The following is a 23,752-nucleotide window of genomic DNA, read 5'->3' on the forward strand; positions in this document are numbered from 1 at the left end:
TTATGCTACTTTCATGGACTTGATGAATAAGAAGTTTTAAGTTATGTTTAGACTAGTCTGTGATCATATTTATAGATGATATTTTAATTTATACTAAAAGTGATGAGGAGCATGCCTCAGTGGTACATGTTCATCAAAAGGACAAGTTATATAAGAAACTCTCTAAGCATAAGTTCTAGCTTCAATAGGTGGCATTTCATAGACACATTATCAGCGAAGCTTTAATTTTTATAGATCTTGCCAAGGTTGAGGCAATTATAGATTGTTCAAGGTTGAGCACCCTCACATTATTTTGTTATGTTTTCGATCCTAGCTAACTATCATCAAAGATTTGTTGAAAAGTTCTATTAATATTGCTACATCTTTAACTTGATTAACTAAAATCTCTTTTAAGTCTGTGTTGTAATAACTAAAATTTAAAAATAATAATAATGATGATGATGATGATGATAAGAATAATAATTAACATAAATAATCAAACTGAAGCAACTCTTCAGTTACGATTAAAGAGTCGTATTCCTCAGCTGAATCAATTGAACAAAGGAGCGCTAGAGAGAAGAAGTGAGGGTGAGAGAGGAGAAAGAGAGAGACAAGGAGAAGGAGACAAAACCATGAAGAAGAATAGAAGAAAAAGCGTGTGCCCTAATTGAAGAAGAAGAAGAGTTAGGGGTGACTTACTTCATGAAGGAAGAGTAGACAGGGGGAGACTATGTGAAAACCTAGTCGTGGTAAGCATCGAAAATGCGTACGGGTGTCTGCGTGAAGAGGAGCAATGTCGCGGATGAGGCGAGAAGAAGAGTAGAGGCTTTGTGTCTGTGAGGAAGTGGAGTCAGCATGAAAGCAACGCCGCTTTCCACTCGTTGCATGTGTCGGTCGACTTTTTGATTGAATTATTTGAAAATATGGATATGAAAATAATTTTTGAAATTTAATATAATAGATATATAGTTTGAGTTTTAAAAGTAGTGTGTTTTAATTTTTGAAAAATAAGACCAAATGGATCTCATTAGTCCGATAGTTTGCATAATCGTGTCCGATACCGCGAATACTATACCATCCCGAAAAATAAGTGTAGATCTCGGCAATAGGCTCAATCCTGCAAGCTAAGAGATTTGTGACATCCGTTTGGTCTGCGAACCTTTTGTGTATAACCGACAAGTTCCTCTATTTAATACAAAGATTAAATAGGGTTTATTTTACTTGGGTTCCAAGTTCCCTATAGAGGCAAACCCCTATAGTTCATTACATCTCAAATGACTGGGATCACTTGAGAAAACTCTCGATAATGATCAGTGGTTCTAGTCTTCAAGATTCCAAAGTTTAGGTTTTCATGGTAGGCGTGACAAAGCAAGTGAGAGTGGCTCAAATAGGAACAATTATTTCAGGAGTCCAAAGAAAAGAAAAGGTAGAGGATGTCATAGATCCTGAGGAGAACCCTCAGTGACTTCCCAAACTATCATAATGTATGGTTGTGTTTTAGAGAGGATTTTATTCAATTGTTCAATCCTGATAATTTTATTATTTGGAACTTACATAGGCATAATACTTGATTATGCAAATAACCAACAGAAATAAGAGGATTTACGTCGTGTCACACGACAACCTCAGAACCTAAGGCGGGTTAGGACTTACGCTGCACAACATGGTGTACAGGAGCCTAAAAAGGGAGTGAGGATTTATGTCGCGTTAGACGAGCTACCTCGAAGTCCTATGGGTTGTTATTATGCTAGGAAGAGATAATGCTGAAAAAGATCTTGTTGCTCCCTCCAAGTTCCTTGTCGTGCTGCCCACAAAGTTGGCTCCAAGTTCCTGTTGTAGCGATGACTCCAGGGTTTAAGTGGTTGAGATTGGCGATTTGTGTGTCCCAGTCTTGGTGTCAAAATTTGGTTTTGTTTCAGTTTTGGTTTTGCGTGGAGAATAAGTAAATCACAGGAAAATAAAATGTACTTGAAAGGTAAAATATAATAAAGTAAAATGTTGTAGATAAACTGTAAAAGCGTACCTGGGCATCTGCTACTGTTGGGTGATCAATATTGTGATCGTAGTATGATTTGCAACATATTTAAACATTCTTGCAAGAAAAATAAATAAGGCAAGAAAACCTAGCATGAAAGTCATAAAAAACAAATCATAGGAAAATAAAATGTACTTGAAAGGTAAAATATAATAAAGTAAAATGTTGTAGATAAACTGTAAAAGCGTACCTGGGTATCTGCTACTGTTGGGTGATCAATATTGTGATCGTAGTATGATTTACAACATATTTAAACATTCTTGCAAGAAAAATAAATAAGGCAAGAAAACCTAGCATGAAAGTCATAAAAAACAAATCATAGGAAAATAAAATGTACTTGAAAGGTAAAATATAATAAAGTAAAATGTTGTAGATAAACTGTAAAAGCGTACCTGGGTATCTGCTACTGTTGGGTGATCAATATTGTGATCGTAGTATGATTTACAACATATTTAAACATTCTTGCAAGAAAAATAAATAAGGCAAGAAAACCTAGCATGAAAGTCATAAAAAACGAGTAGTAAAACTCACGAGCAAAAGAAACCTGTAACCACATATGACAGCTCAAGACTAGGTATAAGACATTGGTAAAAGTAGGGGGCTCAGAGCTGGGCTGTGTGCTTCCCGACCTTGAGTAAGAGTTGTCAACTTGACAATCTACAAGAGGTAGTCCTTAACCTCAATCCAAATGACTAACCATGGACTTTATAAATTTTTATAAAAAAATTATTTGATTTTTCATGCAAAAGTTATTGTTTAAGTCTTTTTTTTTTTGCAGATTTCTTTTAATCATGCAAAAAAAAATTTTATTTTATTTTTGTAAATATTTTGTAAAGTCGTATAGTCCACAGACTAGTCACTCTAATTGTGCTAGAACTACTGACAACCTAAGAGTTGGGGGCAACAATCCCACCAAGAATCGGCGAATAGTATCATAGGTCCTTCTCTCTCTCTCTTATTGAAGATCCTTGAGGTAGGAGATATTATTCTAATAATCTAACCTAATATCCCTCGTTTAAGCACACATAAGCAATGTCGTAATCGCCCTCGCCACCTAATCCCTAGACTCATCCTAGTCCGAGGATCCATATGTGGCGTTAAGAAATTTCTCCAATTGCTAGGAGGATTTGAGTGTAATATTCAAGCTCAAATTCCGATGCACTGGGTTTTATTATAGGTTAAATAGGTTAAGTCATTTCACTGTTGATTTAATTAAAGAAACATGAACTACATCTCGGTGCATCCTGGTGTCTAATCTCGGTGCATCCTGGTGTCATCCTGGTGTCTAGTGTCTTGATCAGTTTGTGAATCAGGGTCAAGTGCCAAGTTTCATTATTTATTCATAAAATAGGTAGATGAACGCTCATCTAAGGTGTGCTCCTAAAATCTAGGAAGTCTATGCTGAGGATTAGGTCGATGGACTCTCACCTAGGATGTGCTCCTAAAATCTAGGAAGCTTATGCTGAGGATTAGGTGGATGAACTATCACCTAGGGCGTGCTCCTAAAATCTAGGAAGACCATGCTGAGGATTAGGTAGATGGGCTCTCACCTAGAGTGTGCTCCTAAAGTCTAGGAAACCTATACTGAGGATTAGATGGATGGGCTCTCACCTAGGGTGTGCTCCTAAAATCTAGGAAGACCATGCTGAGGATTTAATGAATGGACTCTCACCTAGGGTGTGTTCCTAAAATCTAGGAAGACCATGCTGAGGGCTAGGTGAATGGACTCTCGCCTAGGGTGTGCTCCTAAAACCCAAGGAAGCTTACTCTTTAACTTATGCTTAAGGTGATTGAAGGTTTTCTATATCTTCCAATTAATTAAATCATCAATCCCCATCTTTATGACTTAACCATTTTAAAGACTTAAAACAAAAGGAGGCCGAATCACTTCTAAAACTAGTAAAGCCAAAGCGGGGGAAAAGCAAGTGAATCAGCCTAAAAAAACATTTAAATTCTTTCAATATTGTAATTAAATCGGCCCTCAAGAGAAGTGTTTAAATCTACTCCAAGATAATGTTTTGAGCGGCCCAAAATAGCAACTTTTAAAGTTTCCAAATCAACATGTAAATCAGTGCTTAAATGATGCCCAAAACCTTTCTGAGGTCAACAAAAAAAAAACACTATAAAGCACTCCAAATCAACACTTTTAAAAGCCTCAAACACCACATTTAAAATGCTCCAAACAACAATTTTAAAATTCCCGAATAGCTTTCATGTAAGCCCAAAACATTAATTTTAAATGTTACAAAATTAGCTAGAAAAACTAGCCAAAAACAGTGACAAAGTCTCCCTTAAAAAAAAAAATAGGTACATTTAAAACTCCTGAAAACTGTAGCGAAATCAGTCTGAACCCGTCCCAAAATAACCCTCAAACATCACTTAAATAGCCTCAAACAGCTTTTTTTTTTAAATGGACCCAAACAACACTTGTAGATACTCCAAAAAAGTGAAATCGAAGAGCCAAAACAGTGCTATTTAGTGCTTCCAAGCAGCAACAATATGACTCGAATACGACAAATTTAACTCTTCCCAACAGCAGAAATACATGACAAACAAAATAACATTTTATTTTTCTAAGAACACAAGTTTATAAGACTTAAAACAGCATCTATGTCATTCCGAAACTTTCAATTCAACAAGTAGACATACAAATACTGAAGCTTATGTGTATTGTAAAAGATAGGTAAATGCATTATCGTGTTGCAACATAAAATATTTGAGTGCTATGCATACTCATGTGAAAGTTTGAGGCAATAGACACGTAAAAACACATGAATTGAGGGGATGTGTATGCAAATATTCCTAACTCCTAGATGACATGTATTGTATAAATAAATGAGCAGTATAAGAACATAACAAGAATTTGTTACCCAGTTACTGCAATCGCTAAGGTTCTGCACTCCAAAGCTTTTCAGAAGCTCTGGGGAGTTCTGTGTTCCTCCTACCTCCAATGCGGGCGAGGGAGGGTCAGCCGAGTGAGGCGAGCAACTTTGACGCTGACGAGAGGTGAGCGGGACTTCAGCGCTGAGAAAGGAGGGAGTTCGGTCGAGCACGAGTCCCGTCGCACAGAGGAGAAGCGAGCGGGAGCTTCTATCGGGAGCTGCGATGGAGTCGCAGAGGAGCAGGACAGCGGAGGAGGCTCCTGTCGCGCAAGGAAGAAGCGAGGGGTTTCCTGTGCCAGCAGAATTTGTCGAGAGCAAGGAAGACTTCGTCGCACGCGAGCAGGAAGCCGACGAGGGTGAGCGAGAGTGAGGCGAGAGTTTTGGTACAGAGGCGAGCGAGGAAGGAGTTGAATTTGGATTGCAAAGGGTGAGGTGGAGCGAGAGCCTCTGTCGAGCGGGACAGTTTCGGAAGGGGGAGTTGGGGAGCGATGGGAAGAAGACGGGAGATCTCTCAGTTGGGAGAATCGAAGCAGCTGTGTGGGATTTGTTGCGAGGGAGAGAGGCGAGCGCGACTCTTCAACGCAAAGGAAGAGACGTTGAGCGGGAAATCTTCAACGCAGAGGAAGAAACGACGGAGGCTGGCGGGGGACCTGAATTTCTCGAGAGCAGGGGTTTTGTTGCGCAAGGAAGAGGCGAGCGGAGCTTCGATCGAAAGCTGCGATCGAGTCGCAGAGAGGAGCGGGTGAGGCGGCGCGAGGAGGAGGAGATCGCGTGAGGAAGAGGCGAGAGCGGAGCTTGGATTTCGGTTCAGAGAAGCGTGGCATGCAAGGGAGCTTCGGTGCGGGGCTTTGGGGAGCAGAAGTCTTCGGTCGAAAGGAAGCTGGGTTTCGAACTGGAGGAGATGGCGTCGAGCGGGAGAGGTCGAGCGGGAGAGGAGCGCTGACGAGGATTTCAGTGGCGAGGGAGAGGGGTTTCAGTGCAGAGGAGAATGGACGAACGAGGGACGAAGAGGGGGCCGAATGCCAGGAAGGTGAAGGAACGCTCTAATTGTATATCCAAAAATGTATCCCTTAGGGGTGATTAGGCGGGGAATTGATTAGTTTCCCTCAACGGAAGTGATTTAATTGGAAAAGTTTAATGGGGGAGATTAAATGATAAATTTGAAATTTAAAGTTTGAAATTTGAAATCTGAAATCGTTTAGCCTGTGTTAAGCCCGAGTCCAGCCTGACCCGTTAAATAAAAAAATGTGCATCGATATCTGTGCTAATCGCTCGCGCTCGAAACCATAACAATGCGGGTGTCCTTCCTAGCTAAAGTCGACGTTCTGGATGCATCCGTGCGGTCTGTTTCATCATCCGGGGTCATCCGGACGAGTTTGCCGACGGGCGAGTCGATTCAAGTCAAAGTCGTGTGTGGTGCAGTGAGTGCGTGAATTGCGGCGTTCGCAAGTAATCGAAAGTAATCGAGTCACAAAGTCACAAAGGGTTCACCTAAGGCTGTTTGATCCTATAGGAACTCATTTTCGGGCCCTTTACATGTTGGTTCTTAGCCCTTGCAACTAGAGTCAACAAGTGGTTTGAAGTTCTATGGGAGGTGAGCTCCATTACTAGTCTGCTAAGATGGTCAACAAGAACTCCTAAGGCTAGATTTTGGGTTATGGGAGTAGGAGATTAAGATCTCACTAAAAATGAGGTCAACAATGTGTTGAAATATAAACTTTATTTTAGTTATTTAAATAAAGCCCAATAAGAGCTTAATTTCTATAAACATGTCTCATATAGAAGCTTATTCTAGAATGTGTGGTAGATATGAAATTATAATGTGGTAGGTGTTGTACGTATAAAATAATTGTGTGGTAGGTATAAAATTATTTGTAACTATGATATTAAAATTATAGTGACACAATTCTAGCCATTAATTTAGGAGGTGTCACTAGTATAAATAGGGGTAGAGTATTTAAGTTTGTATTAAGCCAAGTAAAGATGATAAATAGAAGTGAAACTTCTTCCATAAATTTTTAACGTTTGCCAAATCCTAAAAGCTTCTCAATTCCAACAAAGTGGTATCAGAGCCTAAAGGTTCCTTTATAGAGCAATGACAAACGGTGGCATGGTTTCCTTCCAAGTCCCGATGCTTAAGAAAAGCATCTACGATAATTGAAGTATCAAGATGGAGGCACTCCTTAAAGCGCATGACGTTTGGGAGGTTGTGGAGAAAGGCTATGATGAGTCAAGCGACGAGTCCGCTCTATCCACAACACAAAATGATAACTTAAGAGACTTGCGAAAGAGAGATAAGAAGACTCTCTTCCTCATCTATCAAGCTTTAAATGAAGCTGGTTTTGAGAAGATCTCAAGTGCTATTTCGGCCAAGCTAGCATGGAAGAAGCTCGAGGTTTCGAATAAAGGAGAAGAGAAGGTTAAAAAGGTACGACTTCAAACTTTAAGAAGTCAATTTGATATTTTGCATATGAAAGACGATTTGTACTCCGATTAGTTTTCTTGAGTCTTACCATTTACAATCAACTAAAAAAAAATGGTGAGTTAGAAGATGTGGCTATCATAAAAAAGATTCTTTGATCGTTAGATTCAAAATTTGATAGCATCACAATCATTATCTAAGAGATCAAAGATTTACAAGCCATGACAATAGAGCAACTTCTGGGTTCATTGCAAGCTCATGAAGAAAAGAAGATGAATGGAGAGATTGCCAAACAAATTCTCAAGATGGATCTCCAACCAACTCAGAAAGATGAAAGCTTCAACAATATTAGAAGCCAACATGGAAGAGATAGTAGACAAGGACAAGGTCATGCTAGCAAGCAAGGATGGGGTACCAACAATAACTAAGAGAAAGAAGAAAGATCTACAAGAGGACGTGGTCGAGGGCGCTCAAATTTGAGGTATGATAAATCTCAAATTAAGTGCTATAATTGTAACAAGTTCGGGTATTATGTGAAAGAATGAAGAGCACCTAAAAACAAATTTAATGAAAGAGTCAACTACATAGAAGAAAAGAGAGAAGAAGATGACACTCTACTTCTAGCATACAAGGACAATAAAAGAGGTGAAGATAGTACATGGTATCTAGACACCGGTGCAAACAACCATATGTGTGGGAGACGAGGCACGTTTGTAGAGCTTGACAAATAGTAAGCAGCAATGTGTCTTTTGGAGATGAGTCCAAGATAGAGGTGAAAGACAAAGATAACATTCTCATCTGTTAGAAAAATGAGAAGCATCAATTTATTTCTAATGTTTACTTGGTGCTGAATATAAAGAGCAACATCTTAAGTTTAGGACAACTATTGGAGAAAGGATATGATATTCACTTGAAAGAAAATACTCTCTTCTTAAAAGATAATATTGGTAATTTGATTGCTAAGTTGTCAATGTCTAAAAATAGACTGTTCTTGCTCAACATTCAAAATGATATTGCCAAATATCTTAGGACATGTTATAAAGATGTTTCTTGGCTTTGGTATCTTTGATTTGGGCATCTCAATTTCGGAGAACTCGAATTGTTTTCAAAGAAAGAGATGGTGAGAATATTAACCTTGCATCAACCACCCTGATTAATTATGTGAAGGATGTTTACTCGAAAAACACTTCAGGAAAAACTTTCTAAGGGAGTCAAGTTTAAGAGCCCAAAAACCTCTTGAGCTCATACATATAGATGTCTGCGGTCCAATAAAACCAAACTCACTCGGTAAGAACAACTATTTTCTTCTCTTCAAAGATGATTTTTCACGAAAAACATGGGTGTATTTCTTAAAACAAAAATCAAAGGTTTTTGAAATATTTAATAAATTTAAGGTAGATGTAGAGAAAGAGAGTGGTCTTAAGATCAAAGCTATGCAATCTGACCGAGGAGGAGAATTCACTTCAAAAGAATTTCAAGAATTTTGTGAAGCCAACGGAATACGTTAACTTCTAACAGTTCCAAGATCCCGTCAACAAAATGGAGTAGCGGAAGGGAAGAATCGAACCATCCTTAACATGACAAGGAACATGTTAAAAAGCAAGAGAATGCCGAAGGAGTTTTGGGCAGAAGCGGTTGCATGTGCTGTTTATTTGGCTAACCGATCACTAACAAGAAGTGTGTTGGGAAAGACCACAAGAAACATGGAGTGGAAGGAAGCCCTACATATCTCATCTACCAGTTTTTGGATGCATAACTCGTGGACACACACATACCCGACGAGAAAAAAAGTAAGTTGGATGACAAGAGCGAGAAGTTCATTTTCATTGGTTATGATATCAGCTTGAAAGACCACAAGCTATATAATCTAAATATAAGAAAGACAATCATAAGCAGAGATGTCATATTCAATGAAGAAGGAGAATGAGACTGGGAACTACATGATAAAGACTACAACTTTTTCCCATAATTTCAAGAAGAAGATGAAGAGCAGCCAAGGATCGAGCAAGCAAGAGAAGAGCCTACTACTCCAGACTACAAGTACTCAAAGTGACTCATCGTCGTCAACTTCAAGAGAAAATTCAAGTGAAAGAGTACCATGCTTTATAAGATTACAAGATCTTTATGATGTAACTATGAATCAAGATGATCTTACTCTTTTTTGTCTCTTAGAAGACTGTGAGCCCATGGATTTTCAAGAAGCCATACAAAGCAAGAAGTGGAAAGATGAAATGGATGAAGAAATCAAGACAATCGAGAAGAACGCAATTGAGAAGAATGACACATGGGAGCTAGCTTCACTTCCTAAAGGGCATAAGACAATTGATGTAAAGTGGGTGTATAAAGCAAAGAAGAATTCCAAAAGAGAAAATGAAAGATACAAGGTAAGATTGGTGGTAAAAGGCTACAGTCAAAGTGCACACATCGACTATGATGAAGTATTTGCCTCTGTTGCTCGATTAGAAACTATTAGCCTAATCATCTCTTTCGCAGCTCAAAATAAGTGAAGAATACATCAAATGAATGTAAAATCTGACTTCTTGAATGAAATAATTGAAGAAAAAGTTTACATTCAACAACCACTAGGATATGAAGTCAAAGAACAAGAAGACAATGTTCTAAAGCTAAAAAAAGCTCTCTACGACTGAAGCAAGCACCAAGAGCATGGAATAGCCGAATAGACAAGTATCTGCAAGAAAAAGGCTTCATGAAGTATCCTCATGAAGTAGTATCCTTATGAGCATGCTCTTTACATCAAGAATGAGGATGAAAATATCCTAATTGTTTGTTTATATGTCGACGACTTGATTCTCACCGGAAACAATCTAAGCATGTTCGAAAAGTTCAAAGAAGCGAAGACAAATGAGTTCGAAATGACAGATATTGGCCTCATGCATACTACCTTGACATTGAAGTTAAGCAAATGAAAGATGGGATTTTCATCTCTTAAGAAGGTTATGCAAGGAAGATATTGAATAAATTCAAGATGAATAATAACTGACTTATAAAAAACCATGTAGAATATGAAGCCAAGCTATCAAAATATGATGAGGGAAAAAGAATTGATCCAACGATTTTCAAGAGTTTGGTTGGAAGTTTGCGCCACTTGACATGCACAATTCCTGATATTCTTTATGTTGTTAGATTGGTCAGTCGCTACATTGAGACTCCGACTACTACCCACCTGAAGACCGCTAAATAAATTATGCGCTATATCAAATGTACAATTGATTTTGTCTTACTTTACTCATCATCTAACAATTTCAAACTTCTGGGATATAGCGACAGTGATTGGGCTGGAGACATGGATGATAGAAAGAGCGAACAGGGTTCGTGTTCTTTATAGAAGACACTGTTTTAACTTGGATGTCAAAAAAATAACTAATTGTCACTCTTTCTACTTGTGAAACAAAGTGCGTGGCTGCAACCTCATGTGTTTGTCATGCTGTTTGCCTTCAAAACCTATTAAAAGAGTTAAGTTTACCACAAGAAGAGACGATCAAAATTTGTATTGATAACAAGTCAATAATAGCACTAGCAAAGAATTCGGTTTTCGACGATAGGAGCAAGCACATTGATATGTGCTATCACTACATCAGAGAATGCATCGAAAGAAATGAGATACAAGTGCAGTACGTGAAAACTCAAGATCAAGTTGCAAATATTTTTACCAAGCAACTCAAGAGTGAAAACTTTATTAAAAAATAAGTAGTTTACATGACGTCGCAAACTTGATTTTAGTTGTTTAAATAAAGCCTAATAAGTGCAGTACGTGAAGTTTCAAGATCAAGTTGTAGATAGTTTTGCCAAGCAACTCAAGAGTGAAGTTTTTATTAAAATGAGAAGTTTACTTAGAATCGCAAAATCAAGTTTAAATGGGGGTGTTGAAACATAAACTTGATTTTAGTTGTTTAAATAAAACACAAATAAGAGTTTAATTTCTAGAAATATGTCTCATCTAGAAGCTTATTCTAGAATGTATGGTAGGTATGGAATTATTGTGTGGTAGATATGAAATTATTTGTAACTTTTAGATTAGAATAATAGTGACACAATGCTAGCAATTAATTTAGGTGTCACTAGTATAATAGGAGTGGAGTCTTTGAGTTTGTATTAACCCAAGTTAAGATGATAAATAAAAGTGAAGATTCTTCCATAAATTTTTAAACTTTGTCAAATCCTAAAAGATTCTCAATTCCAACAGCATGCTCATTTGAGCAAAGTAGAAGAGGAAAATATGAAGGAAACAAGACTCATGCAAATGATTGGCGTCGTCCTGTGATAAGCACATGCCCTAGATGATCGAAGGAGAAGAAGAAGACGTTAGTGCGTGAAGTGGAGTCGGTCCTAATGTGCGGGATAAGAAAATGTTATATATATGATATTAAATTAATGTTAATGGAAACTTTGATTTCATTAGGATCAGAACGATTAAGTCTTGAATTTGAGGAAGTATGGTGATGCGAATTTCCTGCACGAGAGAAGAGGAAGAGGATTTGTCTCGTACGTAAGAAGGGGAGGGGGACAACAACCGTGATATTAAAGATAAATGACAAATAAATTTATTTATTTAATGTTTTAATTTTTTGTTATGTTAATGTACTAGTTCAGTATTCAATTAAATTTTTATTAATTAATGCTAGAAAATCAAAGTGGAGAAATTTTCATATTGTTGATTGAGAAGTTTTGAAGCAGTGAAGGTGCTAATTTGAAGGAGGTGACAAAAGTCGAGAACAAGAAAATTATTTAGAATCAAGATTAGTCATTATATTTCTGAATTTCAGTAATGCTTATCATTTTTATGTTTGTTTGACTTGCTCTATGAAATATTTCAGTGATATGTAGATCATCATAAATTCTTCATATTATCAGATTCTTCACATTGGCAGATAGAAAAATATGCATGTTAAATAATTGCACAACAAAATTAAACCATATAGAATTTTTTATATGGTTAGTCATGATATATGCATGTTAAATATTTTTGTTTTAATAAATGCATAATGGATTGGTTTATAAAGATATTAGATTACTAAAAAATATTTATATTCTAATAAATACTAATACATTGTCTGACTAGATGTATATGTCAGATTATGACTTGACCTTTAGAACTATAGTAAAGGTGCATCGTTTAGATTATCATATGACCTCAGGTTTTAGTAGAGTTGCATGATTTTTAGTAAATAAATACAAGTCTTACATGAAAGTACTGTATCATTTAAATGATGAAATGAAAATATGATATACATGCATGCTTGTATGTGCATGTTCAGAGAAAGATTCGCCCCCTAATAGTAAAGACAGAGAAAGCCAGTGTACCCGCACACATAAATGTTTTTCTGCCACCCCAGATAACTGTGATATCATATCACTAACTGTTGTGCTAAAGGGAGAATATCGATAAGGGGCAAGTAGATAGAGCTTACCATCCCATACAATTGAAAGGTTTAGATCACTAGCAGTTGTGCCGATGCGAGAATATCGATCAGGTGGATAATATTGACTAGGGGTAAGTAAGGGTATTTCCACCTCATACAATTGTGATGTTTAGTTCGCTAACCGCTATGTCAATCAAATAATATCGGTCAAAAGTGTGTTTAGCTATGTTTTAACAGTGCTCCTAAGAAAATATGAATGTCAATGGTATAAAAAGGTTGAAGTTAAGATTACAGTAAATATAAGTTTAGAGTATTTTTATTAAGAAAAGATCATCGATACATGCAATAGCATATTCAATGATTTCTTATAGAGATATAAGAGATTAGTATATTCTAAGATTTCTTACAGAGATATGAAAGATCAACATTCATATTAAATTCTTTCCTTTGGGTTATTGTAGTTTAGCAATCTGATTGCTATCGAGTTAGCTTTAAATAACTCATTATGTTGCTGTAATATCTTTTTTTTCAGGTTTAAGCATTTGATTAAGATGAATAAAATAGGAGATATTGTGAATAGGAGGCGAGAACAGTAATCAGAAAAGTGCACAAATCTACATGTTAATTTAATTATTTTCTTTAGTGGCTCTTTCATGATTTTTTTTGAAACTGTTAGTAATAAAAATAGAATAACAAAAAAATTTTTACTGTCCAACTGTCCATTTCCGTCTTAGTTAATTTCAAGCCCGGGTCGGGTAGTGACATGTGTGATCTAAAAGCCTAAGAGCAAAGTTTTCAATAGCAAGGATTATTTGGTGTCAGCTCCAATCTTCAAAATTCCTTTCGGTATATATAAATTTTAGATCTAGACTGATGCTTCACATCAAAATTTGCCTAATTATCTAAAGCAAAGTTATAGATTTGTAGCCGATTCATTAATGTAGCTTAAAGTGCACAAGTAGAATAATCTTACTTATAACATGAAGCTAACTATAAATGCATTCACATTGAAGAGTTGGAGACATTACTTATATGATGCTTGTTATAAAATTTTTATTGTTCATAAAAGCTTAAAGTACATTTTCACTTTAATGATATGGTGATGACTTGAGTTGATGAATGATTATGATTTACATCTTCAGTATCACCCAAGCAAAGCTTATGTGATCACATATGTTTCTTGTAAAGATGATCACTTAAAAGTAACAATTAATCCTTAAAAAGGAGTGATTTCAGCTTAAGTTATACATTTAAGAGGCAATTTAATTATGTCATGTGACCATTTAACCAACAATTATATATCAAAGTCATACAACTTAGATGGAAGGAAAGGATTTAGAAGGATGAAAACTCAACTTCATTATGGATACTATGAGATAATAAGATTTAAAAATCAATTACATACTTTTGATCAAAAGAGGATTTCAAAAAAAGATATTGCGAGAAATGCACCCCATTTTGTAATTAAACCATCTAATATGTCTCGGAGCCAAAAAAACGAACAAATCGCAAGAAATCAATGGGAAAATATAGATTCATGCTAATTTTATTAATATCTAAACAAACAAAGAATATGCATGGATCATATACAAGGCAAATTAGCTCTCAACAAACCTAGATGCAAGTATGTGCTAACAAACAATAGAGAAAACTGCAGGAATACCAAAAATTACAACAAATCCTAGGTGACTTCCTCTCCTCGCGTACACGATTATTGGTTTGATGAGCCCCCACATGGGGGTTGGAATCTTCCCAAGTAGCCGGTCGGCTTGGTTGGGCCAGTCCCTCGTGGACCAGCGTAATAGCTAGTCCTACCTAGACAAGCATAAAAGCCAGCCTCACATAGACCGACGTAACAATCCTTTCCTCCCAAAGAAACACTTTGTTCTCTAGGTGGAATGATGGAAACTACTTTTGGAACACTTCGTAAGGCTCTTAAATAGCCGCATAATTTGGTAAATCGTTCCATATTATCAACACCTCCATTACCTTGGTCAGTTCTCAACTCACCCCTTCTACCTCCATTGGTTGCAAAATTACCTCCAGGCAATCAAAACCTCCTTTAATCGATTGAAATATTTAACGAGTCAACGAATTCTGTCTAAAAAATTAGCAAGATGGCCAATGATGCTTTTGCAATTCAATATAGCATTTATTCCCGTACATGTTGTGAAAAGTCAAACTTTTGCAGGCTTTCTAGCAGAATATTCTCATTATGCCGATTCTCGTGATGGTTTACCAAACAAACAAATTATGAGTTTTGAAAGGTAAATAATGATTGTTGGCAGATGTACATTGACGAAGCTTCTTCTTCCGGGACAGGCAAAAGAATCCCAAACAATTATCCATGGCAAAACAGAATTGGACTGATTTTCATAAATGCATAAGAAGGAATGTTGTGTTTCTCTTACCATTTATTAGAGCCGCGTACTAACAATGAAGCTAAATATGAAACTCTGATTACCGTTTTGGAGTTGGCAATTCTCATAGATATAACAAACAACAAAAATTTTAGGGATTCTCAGTTAATAATAAGTCAAATAGCAAACAAATATAGAATTTTTAAGTCAAGACTCGGCCAACACTATTAATATATAATGAAGCTCCTCAAGCAAATTCCAATGTTGGGTTATACTGAGTCCCACAGAGAAAACCCCTTGGTCTCACAAAACTCGCTAAAAATTTGTGTGGCCTGAAGCATACTCTATTCCTATCAATATACAAGGATGTCAAATCTTATCTCCTATTAATATGAAATATCTACATAAATTCTCTAGTGAGGGAAATGTTACTACAACAACTGAAGAAAAAATGAATGACTGGAGACAACCAATCATTGACTACTTATAAACAGGCAAGCTTCTCGAGAAAAATCTTTAGCATATCAAATCAAGAAAAGAACATTGTTGTATTCTATGATCGATGGTGTTCTTTACGAAAGATCATTTGTCTGTTTGGCACGGCGTTTATGGTGCAGCGCAATTTCAAACCGTAATTTAACTCGTTTGGAAACGGTGGGGCACAACAACGATGTTGATGGCGCGCCTGTAACGCGGACCTAGCAGCCTGTGTTTCTTATCTCATTTTTGTATTCTCTGATCGACAATATTACTTACAGAAGATTAGTTGATCAAATGTGGTTAAGATGTCTTGATAAGTCAAAAGCAAACAAAATAGTTAATAAAATTTTGGTTTGTTTCATGCTCACCGGTATGGCCTAAAAATGAAGTAAAAATTAGAAAACTAGGGTGTACTACTAGGCTGCAATGATAATGGATTGCATGGAAGTCAAAAAATATCATCAATGTCAAGTACTAGAGTATGCTATATCAAACATCAAATTTGCTACATCCGACAATCGTCTCGTTACCGTTCGAATGTTGGGGTACAAATATAGTGTGTCCTATAAATTTTATTCTAATAATAATAGATTTATTTTAGCAATTACAAATTACTTCTCAAAATAGGCAGAAGCAGTGTCGTTAAAATAAACAAAAATATGACATGTTTTCCAGTTCTTCAAGAACCATATCGTATACAGGTTCAGAGTTCCCTATCGAATAATATTCGATAATGGTTCATTCTTCAAAAGTACAAAGATCAAAAAAATTTTCAGACGACACAGCTTCGACAGGATACACTCAATAATATACTACTTAAAAGAAAATGACTCGACTGTCACCTTCAACAAAAACATTAATCAAGTTTATGAAGAAAACTTTAGACTATAATAAAAGACAATAACATAAACAATTAATTGCAGCATCATGTGCTTACAGAACAATATACAAAACAACAAAACAGTCTACACCGTAGCCTTGATGTAAGGGTCTGGACTGGGTTTTCCCTTGAAGTGGTTAACAACAAAATTACAATATAAGAAAATGCAAAGCTCTAACTTGAAGAACTCAAAAGTTTAGAAGCAAAATGTCTAATAGTTCAGTAAAACCTCGAGTTATACCAAATCAAAATAGTTCAAGCTCACGATAAAGTTCTGTCCCAAAGCTTTTTGAGCATTAAACTTAGTCTTAATTTTTCGGAGGTCAATTTGAGCCCATCGAAAAAGGTGTGATAAGTTTGAAACAACTTTGGAATGTCCTTATGCAATTGAGAAGCATACTACTGAGGATCTTACCAACTAGTAGACTGTAAAAGAGAATATCCTATGCTCCCAAACACATTGATTTCAAGCCTATTGAGGTTATACATGTGGCATTCAATTTGGAGGAAAATATCACAAGGAAGGTTAATTTTCTCCTTAAAAAAAAAACATTAATCTTACATTGGCCATAGTCAAATTTGGTCTAGACTTCAAACAATTAGAGAAGATATAATACGGACCATTGCTCAACATTGTGAATCAAGAAGAGGTTCAAGGTCGAAAGCTGATTCTCGAATTCATGATCCAAAAGGATAAGTTTCCAAAAAAGAAAAGGTAGGTGGAGAGAATTGCTGCAAAGGACCTAGAAAATGTAGTTGATCACATCATCGCAAACCTATGGATGAAAGTGAGTTCAGCCGACACTTAGTACTCGAGGAGTCCTTAGCGTTCCTACCAATTTTAATTTGGGAAAAACCGATGATAAAAGGATCAAATTAACTAATACTCAAAGAAGAAATCAAAACAGAAAATTCAGAGAAGTTAAAAAGGGAACTAGAAATAAAAGAGCTAGAAGTGGAACATTTACCTGAGGCACATGAGTACATGTCTAAGGAGAGGCTTCCGACAGTGGAAGCATATATTCAACAGTTTGTTCTAAAGAAAACACCGAAACAAATTATTTATGAAGATGAGCTTGAAAGATTGCATAATGTTAGAAGACAAAATTTTGAGCACTTTCAACGTCTTAATGAAAAGCCTGTAAATACATTGGAAAGACTTTAATTGCATATGAACATCTTTCCAAGCATAGAGTGAGAAAAAATAATTCAGTGCATTCAACAAGAGAGAGAAAGGAAAAGCCGGGTACTTAAGAAAAAGAACATATTTTGAACCAATAAAATGGATGAAAGATAAAGGGTGAATCACTATTCACTCCAGATGCTGCTGTAATTTTTTTGTCGATAGTGAAGGAAACACACATGGTATTATCCAGTACGACGACGTAGACCCTATTTCTCTTGTTCTAAAGAGAATCATAAAGTGGATGGAGTACTTGCATGTTTTGACATCTAATTGTGTTCCTAACAAATATATCGACAATATCTATAAAGAAGAGTGGATTGTATTCAACTGCAGATGGATCACCATGACTTTTTCAGGCTTTTTTGCACATTATCCTTTATAAGAAGATGTTACATCATATTTGGAACCGAACTCAAGATCATAGGTTTTGGAGAGCATGTAGAATCCGTGCAAATTTTGTTACTTGTTAGTTGCGTGTTGGTTTTAAATGGAAATGATACGATTATTTCAAAGCACTGTGTTCCAACGATTACATATCAAAGGATATATATCAATTTACGGAAGATGGGTGATTATAAGGCGTCGTAAACCTTCAGGTAATATTTGGAGCTACAATACGGAAGATGGGTGATTATAAGGTGTCGTATACCTTCAGGCATTTTTCCTAAATACTCAAATCAACCATTGTTTAGGCATTTTTCCTAAAGTTCCCCGACGTAAATTAATAAAATTCTAATCTCGAAGTCAACAAATAAAGGTCCCATGCGGAGAAACACAAAAATTAATAAAATTCTAATCTCAAAGTCAACAAATCAAATTTACATTTTTAATTTAAAAGTTAAATACTAAATTATATAAAATTTCAAATCAAAATTTTTGGTTATTACAAATTCTATATTTCCACTTTAAGTCGTTAAATTTCAAATCAAAATTCAAATCTTCAAATCTCAGTCAAATCAAATCCTTAATCTTCTAACTCACTTTCAAATTGTAATCCACATTCAATCAACTCAATATGCCTTCCAACTTTTTATATAGTTTCAATTATTTTTACATGAGTATTTATGAATCTTGTTGACTGGTTCAGTTAACACCAATATAGCGGGGGGGAGTTCATTTGCTGACCTCACTTTTGATGAGGTCTATCGTCTCTCCTCTCTTTTCTCTCACTCATTTAGTGGGATTTAGCTTTAGGAGTTTCATAGAGGCTATCCTCTAGGTGGATGATTAAGATCTAGATTAGAACTTGAACAAAATTTTCATTCATTATAGTTTGAAATATACTTGACTTTAATCCTTAACACTTCTTTGTTGAGTTGATTATGGTTGAGCTATTGAAACTAAGAATTAGTTACTTATATGATTGTGAATATGTTTTATGTGAACCATTGGGTATAGAGACTTGATTTAATAGTTTAGGATCCTTTGACGCATGACTTGCCCAATGGATTAGGTTGGTTAAAGTTATCCTTCTGGCTTAGTCAACCGAGGAAATCTTCTGGACATCCTCCATAGCTCTTTCATTAGTTTAAATATGAACACATTTGATTTGGTGTTCCGTTTTGAACGGTAATTAAGCTATATTTAAAATTAAAATCAAATTAAAATTAAACTCACCAAATTTAAATTTAAACATGAAATTCAAAATTTTTAAAATAAATTTAAATAAAATAAAAATTAAACTCTGAATAAACATGAGTCACATACAAATCAAATTATTTCAAACCTAAAAATAATTTCAAGCAAACATAAATAAAATTCAAATTTAAATTAAATCATATAAAATTCATATTCAATTCAACCAACTAAAACATATAAATCTATATCTAGTTCATTCAATAAAATTTGAAGTTAAATGAAAAATCCAACACATTTCAATTCAATCCAAAATAATTTGAACTTTATAATAAATCAATTACCAAAACCAACCATACGCTTACACTCAAATCCTAATAAAATTTTAAGCCTTTAAAAAGCTCGAAAAGCTTTGTTTAATAAAAGTAAATAGCTCAATCATACCGCTCATTATTTCATTGGATAAGGCTAATTTGGCCAGAAAATAAATAGCTTGATAACACTAGTATTAATTTGCTTGATAAAGGACATTTGATAGGGGTAGTGCCCATGTGGAGCTTAAGGTAGTTCTTTACATCAAGAATATCGTTGAACCATGGATGCTTGAAGGAAAGAAGATCATCAAAGGAGACAATGTCAACATCATCGATTTTCATAGGACCATGGAGAAGAGGGCTTGACAAACTTGACCACAGGATGGACTGAACTTACTTTTCTTACTCATTTTAGGTTAGTGATCTTTCATTTTATCACCAAAGAGTGTAACAAGATTGTCAGCTTTTGAGAACTAGCCTTACATGAAAACCGAATTCTTCTCTCTCTTCCTAGAGAGAAAGGGCACATTTTTTTGTGCATGCATAGCTGCATATTTGCACATTTTTTGTGCTTACAATATTCTCTTTGAATGCAGTATTGAAGTTTCAAGGTATGTATCACCTTGTGAACCAGAGATGTGACAGCCTTAATAGAGAAACTGACAAAACAGAAGAGTTCCCAAAGCACCAAATTCCATAAAGCAAAATAGTTGCAATTTAAACTTCTTATGTGTATTAACTGAGCCACCAGCAAGATAAAATGAAATAAGATTTTAAATTACTCGACATGGCTGAGCTCAGGGAAATAAACATGGGAAGGTTGAAAAAAATAACTGCAATTCTAGTAAATGAAAAAATTTAACCATAATTAATTTGCACCACAGATACTTACTTCAGCGTCTTCCAACCTTGCAGCAGTTAATTGATCTGTTAGGCTAATTATCCTGTAAAGATGAAGGGTTATTCAAACACAATAGATAAGAAATCATCAACAGCTTAATCAAACTATTTGTGCTAAGCAATTATCAGTAGAGAGCATACTTTCTGGCATTGGTTGAAATTTTATATATATACATATATATATATTTTCCTATATATATATATATATATATATATTAAAATAAGACATGCATTAGGATTCAATTATAGTTCTTTGAAAACCTTTGAACATTTACAAAGTTCTAACATACAAAATCCTTTGCAGTAACTAAGCATTAAGACTGGTTTTTCTCCCATGCACACTCGCTTCAATTCTATCATAAAATCATGTTGAAGCCAAAGATAGCTTGGGGTTAGATTTTGCTAATACAACTAGATGATACAAAGTATGTAAATCATATAAGTGAACATAGAATTCGTAGACTACAAATAACTAAGCATGCCAACAATATGCTTTCCTTGAAAGAAAAGCAAAAAATAAAAAGAAAATGCAATGAAAGAATAAATAAGAAAAAACCAATGTGAAATTTGAATTGCAAAATTAAAGAACAAACATAATTTTTAAAAACCCAATCAGAATCTTAGTTATACCAAATTTGAACATAATTTAATAGCAATTGCAAGTAAATAAAGTGTAGAAAAAAATTTCGAAGAAATAAATTATCAGGTAAAAAATTCAAGCCTCACATTGTTACAAAGAAGAAAATTTTTTTCAGAATTAATTAGTATCATTTGTATCACAATAGAAAGAATTGTGTATTCAATTTGCTCATAAAATTGAATTTAAAAAAAAAATTATAAAATCAAAATTGTATATTGTATGTCTCGTATTCATAATTTATAAAATCGCCATCCCTATATAAACAGATGTAGTTGATAAAAAGTCAACCTAAGGTCCGTTTGGCGTGGCTGAATTCGCATGGCACGTCGCGACGACGCAATTCCGTGCGATTGGAAAAGGCATCGCCGCGACATTTTCAAAAAAATTGGTTAAAACGTGGCCGCAGGTTCGACCCCACGACCTGCGTTTCTCCACTCTCAACCCTGGGTTCAATTACCCCGCTGCCCCTCTTCTCATGTTTCATCCGTCTCTGTCGACCCCGCTCCCTCTCTCACGATTCTTCTGCCCTAGGTATCTCTCCCGCGGATCCGTGACTCTGGTGGCTAGGCGTTGTTTCTGGTTAGCTATTTTTGGTTGCAAATGGTTGTTCCAATGACCCTTACATTCTTCTCCCTCTCCTCTCTTTTCTTCTGCTCGATTTTTGTTGGTTTGTGCATTATGTGCTTTGTGGTGGACCACTTTGTTCAGTTTGGTGGATCATTTTCTTCGGTTGGTAGTTATTGTGGTGAGGTTTATATTCTCTTTTCACCTCTCCTTTCTTTTCTTCGGCTTGGCTTGGTGGTTGTGCACATGACTGGCTTTGTGCGGCATTCCCTCTTCTATCTCTCTTCTTTGTTCTTCACCTCCTACAATTTCTCACTTCTCTGTGTGGTTATGCGCGTGATGTTGATTGGTTTCCTCTTTTAGGTTTCTCTGTTTGTTCGGTTTGGCGGTTTTCAGTTTGATATGCTAGGTTTGGTGGTTTTGAAGCTTCGTGTTACATCCATAATAGCTTTGGTTTATGGTTTTGATGAACTGTGATTTGCGATTTGACAATGTTGCTTGGATCGGTGTTTTGCGGTGATCTTCGGGTGCCGTGTATGTGATATGTTCGATTTCTTTTGGTTTTATTGGGATAATTACATACCTTGATTTGTTTTAGTGGGGAATTTGAAAATTAAATAAAATGTGGTCATGGATTTATTAATAACAATATTTCGGTTGCTGTGTATGTGTTGAATATGGGTTGGAAACATGAATTTTGAATTTCAGTGAGAATTTCATGCTGGATTAGTATATTGCTATTTCAGCGGGAATGTGGTGCTGGATTTTCATATTTTTATTTTTCAATTTCAGTGGAGAATTTGAAAATTGGATGATATTTGGTGTTGTGCATTTGTTGAATATGGGTTGGAAACATGAATTTGGATATTCTAGAGGAAATTTGTAAAATAGATGAAAGTTATTGTTGGATTTGTTAATAACAATTTTAGTGTTGTGTATGTGTTGAATTTGGGTTGGGATTTTAACAAGAATTTAGATATTTTAGCGAGAACATGTGAAATGGATAAAAGGTGTAGCTGAATTTGTTAATAACAATGTTTCTGGTGTTGTGTGGAGGTGTGTGGTTCTGTTTGTGTGGAGGTGGTGTTGGTGTTGTGAAGTCTGTGTGATGTCTAGTGGAAGTTTTGGTATTTATGTGGAGGTTTTTGTGTCTGGTGGAGGTGTTGGTTGGTGTGTTGTCTATGTGTGGTGTATGTATGGTGTCTGGTGGTGTGTTGTCTGTGTTACTGTGAAGAGGTGATGGCATAGTGGATGAGTTGGTGTTTGCGTGTTACTGTGATGACGTGGTGGTGTGGTGGATGAGTTGGTGTTTTGATGTGCCAGTATGTTTGGTGTCTGGTGGAGGTGCTGGTGTAGTGGATGAGTTGGTGTCATGATGGTGTGATGTCTGTGTGTTATTGTGAGGAGTTGGTGGTGTAGTGAACGGGTTGGTGTCTGTGTTACTGTGAGGAGATGATGGTGTGGTGGATGAGTTATTGTCTTGATGTGTCAGTGTGTTTAGTGTCTGGGAGGTGATGCTAGTGTGATGGATGTGTTGGTGTCATGGTGATGTGGTGTCTGTGTTACTGTGAGGTTGTGGTGGTATAATAGATGAGTTGGTGTCTGTGTCATTGTGATGAGGTGGTGGTGTGGTGAATGAGTTGGTGTCTTGATGTGTCAGTGTGTTTGGTGTCTGACGAGATGGTAGTGTGTGGGGTTCTATTTGTGTAGAGGTGGTGCTGGTGGTGTGGAGTTTGTGTGGTGTCTGGTGGAGGTTATGATGTCTGTGTGGAAGTTTTGGTGCCTGGTGGATGTGTTGGTGTGTGGTGGTGTCTGTGCCGTGTCTGTGTTACTATGAGAAGGTGGTGGTGTTTTTATGGAAGTGTTGATGTGCGGAGGTGATGCTGGTGGTGTAGTGGATGTGTTGGTGTCCTAATGTGCCTGTGTGTGGAGGTGTTTGTGTGAAGGTCGTGGTGATGATATTGTGACATTTTGTTTTTTCTTTGATTTATGATATTGTTGCATTCATATTTATATTAATTAGTTTGTTTCATGCTAGTAATACAATGATTAAGACCAAAGAGACTAGTTCATTTGCACCGTAGGACAAAAAAAAAATATTTTTTGTAATCTTTGTCTCAAGGAGGTCGATCCAGGAAATAAACTCACAATCTA

General features: G+C 35.9%; 1 protein-coding gene across 1 annotated transcript in view; it reads right to left on the minus strand.

Annotated features, from left to right (window-relative positions):
- The window catches only part of LOC110028197, a 91,697-nt gene that overhangs the window by 6,135 nt on the left and 61,810 nt on the right, over positions 1 to 23,752 (minus strand). Inside the window, exon 14 of the mRNA XM_020729945.1 lies at positions 20,387 to 20,438. Within this exon, the coding sequence (XP_020585604.1) occupies positions 20,387 to 20,438 (52 nt within the window). The remainder of the gene's footprint in view (positions 1 to 20,386; positions 20,439 to 23,752) is intronic.

Source organism: Phalaenopsis equestris, unplaced genomic scaffold (assembly GCF_001263595.1).
Source record: "Phalaenopsis equestris unplaced genomic scaffold, ASM126359v1 Scaffold000504, whole genome shotgun sequence".
Taxonomy (NCBI): Eukaryota; Viridiplantae; Streptophyta; class Magnoliopsida; order Asparagales; family Orchidaceae; genus Phalaenopsis; species Phalaenopsis equestris.